Below are 3,974 nucleotides of genomic sequence, written 5' to 3'. Positions count from 1 at the left end.
ATCACGACACCATACTCAGGCTGGAGCAATACGGCAATATCCACACGGTAGAAAACTGCTCTTTGACAGCAGGGGCTACATTTTGTCGGCTGGCGCGAAGAAGATCATGCGCTCAAGAGCTCCACGCTGAAGGTACGGCACATTGCGAGATCCAGCAAAGCGATTTACACCCCATCACCTATGTTGATGAGGGGATTGTAATCATAAATGATAGCCCGGCTCGAGTGTGTGTGGATAATGGCACCTGTGCCCAAATAAGGGGCACATACCTCGTCCCCATTGAAGAAGGTGCCACCGTCAACGAAACCCGATTGGTCAACCATGACACAGCCCAGAAGAGGGCTCCAGGAGTGGCCAGCTCGCCTTCCCTGAACGTCACTATGGAACGCAACGTTCTCAGTCTTCCTTACCTTCACCGGCTGAGTGAACGTAACTTGGAACACATCAAGGAGTTCGGGGAGAAGATCAACCATCATCAAATATATCAGATGGTGTTCATAGCGGGAGCAATATGCTGCGCTTTGATTTGCATCGGCTTGGCCTATCGGCGGGTCACTCAGGCCCGAAGAACCGCGGCCCAACTAAAGGAGATGATCGCCCAGTAAGTAACTCCCAACATAACCTCCTGTCAGAAGGAAGAACCCTAGGCAACCGCCAGGGATATTAAATCCCCCTCCACTGAAGACATCCCCTCCAGCGAAGGACATATAACTATCCCCACCTTTAATTTAATTAATTTACATATATGTATCTATGTTTGGGTGCAAGAAAATTTTATGTATGCACGGATTCTCTACTTATATATATGTATATATTTGTATATATATAATATACAGTATATTCCGTATGTATATTACAAAGTAAAAGAAAACTTTTAGTACGTATCCGATACGAAGTTCCCTCTTTTCCGTGCTTCCCTGTGTTTAGTGTAAGTTTTATGCCATATATATAGTGCCATATTATGCCATTCGTATAGTGCTACTGTGTTTGCTTCCACCTTTGTTGTTGTTTTATCGACTTCAACTGTAATGTATGTGATTTAGTAAATATATTTTTTTTTTTGTTTTTTAGAGGTTAGTGAACATGTGACAACAATAAACGTTAAGTTGTTCGTGGAATGTTTTTTTTTTCTCTTCTTTTGTTTATTATTTTTTTTTTATATATAACATATGTATAACATTTTCCTTTGATTAATTTCATTGATTTTATTTCTCTAATATGGTTCTATTTCGTGGCGCGTAAAAAAAAATTCAGTTTTTGTGTTTTTTTTTCTTTTTTTTTTTGGTTTTTTTTTGTTTTAGTATTCTTGTTTTTATGTATTTTCTAATAATATTATATTAGCATTTGTGTAAATTGGAAAATGAAAACGATCCCGGTGCCTTAACAGCGATTGTTGTACACATATACGGTCGTTAATCACACAACTTACTCAACTTGTAAACCACTGTGTGCGGATTGTCCCTTTGCATTGTCGGCGATTGATGTACACATTGGCGGATCGGTGATATTTGAGGGCACGTTGTTATTTATTTTTTTTTTTCTTCTTACGCAGAGAGTTCTGGTCACAACGAAGTCTAATGTTCGACTGATCTATTTCCTTAGTATTACCCTTCTTCAGTGAACCACGCTCGGCCACAGCGACGCCAGGTTGTCGCCGCGACATAACGGTTGTTTTCAGAAATACAAAACTACAACCAATCGTAATTAAGCTATAGGCTGATGCAATATTAGCATAGTGATGAAATAACTATTCCGATGAAATACCCAAAAAGCATACTCGTACTCTGTCGCACACCAAGTGCTCTCCGACACACACACGATCGACACACACAGCAGTTTGAGATGCCGAATTTTTATCTATTTATCGTTTCTTAATTTTAATGTCCAATGCATAGGACATCCCATACAAAAATTCGTTAACGAATTTCATATACCAGCACTGGGGAATTCCTCATGTATGGTGAGCAGGTAATGGAGAGTTCCACAAGGAACTCCTGCAGGGATCAGCTTGTTGGTATAATAGTTGTAAATTGTCCCACACAAGCAAACCCGGTGCCTTATCAGCGTTTGATGTACACATATACGGTCGCTTCCATGGTATTTAGAATTTGATTTCATTTGTTTCGTTTATTTTATTTTCACATTTTTGTGTATCGCTCACTCCTGAAATCTCATTTGCACTTGCACGTTATTATGTTTTATTTCCTTTCCGTACTCTCTTTTAAGTACGTATATATTATGTGTAACTATCTCACTACTAAAAGTTTCCACGACCACCGTTGTCACCTGTTCACTCACCTCAGCCTACAAGGAAAATTGGAACGCTAAGCGTAGTGGGCATGGTTAATCCCTTGTTCGTAGTCCGGCTGCGCCAGTTACAGTCTCGTGTCCGAGGGAGTAGAGGAGATCTCGTATGAGATTGTCGCTTTTTAAAATGCTGAAAGGAAGGCTTGCAAATAAAGTGACTGTGTTGCTTGGAGTCCAAAATAAGAATGAATCTTTTATTATAAAGAAGCATGTATGGGTAAAGAGTGAACGAGAGTAGTCTGTCTTTTTTAGAGTTGTTGCGTTGGCGATCTTTTGTTGTTCCATCGGCGCTAGTCTTGCAGTTGCCGGGTCTGTGTTCTCTATCTGTGGCTGTGGAGAGGGGCATGATAACTCGTTCTCTCCCTGAGGTTGTGGATAGGGGCTTGTTAACTCCCGCACGTCTCCGTTTTCGTAAGTGGCCCGCCAATAGGCCGCTGCTGCAAATGCCGACTGACTGAAGTCAACGAAGATGCGCAGCTGTAGCATCCGCACGCGTCCACCGCCGAAGTAGTAGCGTGGTCATCGGAACTCTTCGATTTTGCTCATTCCTTGCCAGTCCTCAAAGGCTGCGGCCAAATTATCTGGTAGCGGCTCATCCCAGTCGAATCCCCTCCGCCAAATATTTCGCATTAACAATTTGGTCATCATGTAGCAGCTCAGGAATCCAATCGGGTCAAACGTGAACATGACCAGGCTTAAGAACTCCCTCTTGGTAGGGACGCATTCCCCTGTCATCACGCTTCTCGGGACTCGATGATATTTGACGCCGAACTTGAAGTCATCTGTAGTCGGCTGCCAGAACATTACTAGTACCATCTCCCCAGCTTCGGTCCATCTGACGCTAGCGATGGAACTGGAATTAAATCCACGGCGAAACGGCGATAACTTCTTCTTCACGGTGAAACTGTCGACGTAGTCGTCCACGTATTGGTATTCCTTAATAGCCAGGGCTGCTAGCGGATCCGTGCTGCTGTACTGCGAGGCATTCACGGTCTTCACATAGTTCGCCGCACATGTTGAGCAAGCTGCTCCGAACGTCATCACTTGCATCTCGTATGCGTCCGGCTCCCGCTGGTCAACTTCGTTTCTCCACAGGAACCTCTGGTCACCTCTGTCCTGTGGCTGCATCAGTACCTGATGAAACATCTCCTTGATGTCTGCACAAACCTCGACTGCTCCATCCCGAAAATGGAAGAGAACAGGTGAGAGGGACTTGTAGTGCTGGGGGCCTTTCATTAGCGCTGAATTAAAGGACACGTCGTTCACCTTGGCAGCTGCGTCGAAGACCAGCCAGATTTTTCCAGGTTTGTTCGGGTTTTCCACCCCGAAGTGCGGCAGGTACCATAACTTGCCTTCCTGGAACCTCTGGACTTGCAAAGGCTCCAGTCGTCTGCATTATTCCCTTATAGGCTCGCGCAAAGTCCACATCACGCCTCATTTTTCTCTTGATGTTGACGAGTCTCTTGAGCGACATATTGTAGCTCTCCGGCAGTCTTACCTCGTCGTCTCTCCATAGCAGCCCGGTCTCATATCGTCGGCCTACTCGCTTAGTCGTCTCCTCCAGGATACTCAGGGCCCGTGCGTCGGCGCCATTTGCGACTTACGGCGCCACCTCCACTCCGCTAGCTGCGACTGGCTGTGCCGGCTTTACTCCGAAGTTCTCGATC

General features: G+C 44.7%; 1 protein-coding gene across 1 annotated transcript; it reads right to left on the bottom strand.

Moving 5' to 3' along the window:
- Window positions 1-752: 752 nt before the first annotated feature.
- LOC116656184 lies at window positions 753-3,553 on the bottom strand. Its single transcript, XM_032455589.2, has 2 exons — window positions 1,430-3,553; window positions 753-1,023 (listed from the first exon to the last, which is right to left on the bottom strand). The coding sequence occupies exon 1, from the start codon at window positions 3,541-3,543 to the stop codon at window positions 2,827-2,829; it is 717 nt and encodes a 238-aa protein (XP_032311480.1). The 5' UTR covers window positions 3,544-3,553; the 3' UTR covers window positions 753-1,023; window positions 1,430-2,826.
- Window positions 3,554-3,974: the final 421 nt, after the last annotated feature.

This window comes from Drosophila ananassae, chromosome 3L (assembly GCF_017639315.1).
Source record: "Drosophila ananassae strain 14024-0371.13 chromosome 3L, ASM1763931v2, whole genome shotgun sequence".
Taxonomy (NCBI): Eukaryota; Metazoa; Arthropoda; class Insecta; order Diptera; family Drosophilidae; genus Drosophila; species Drosophila ananassae.
Note: the sequence above shows the minus strand (reverse complement) of the source record. Positions and strands in the feature narration are given on the sequence as shown.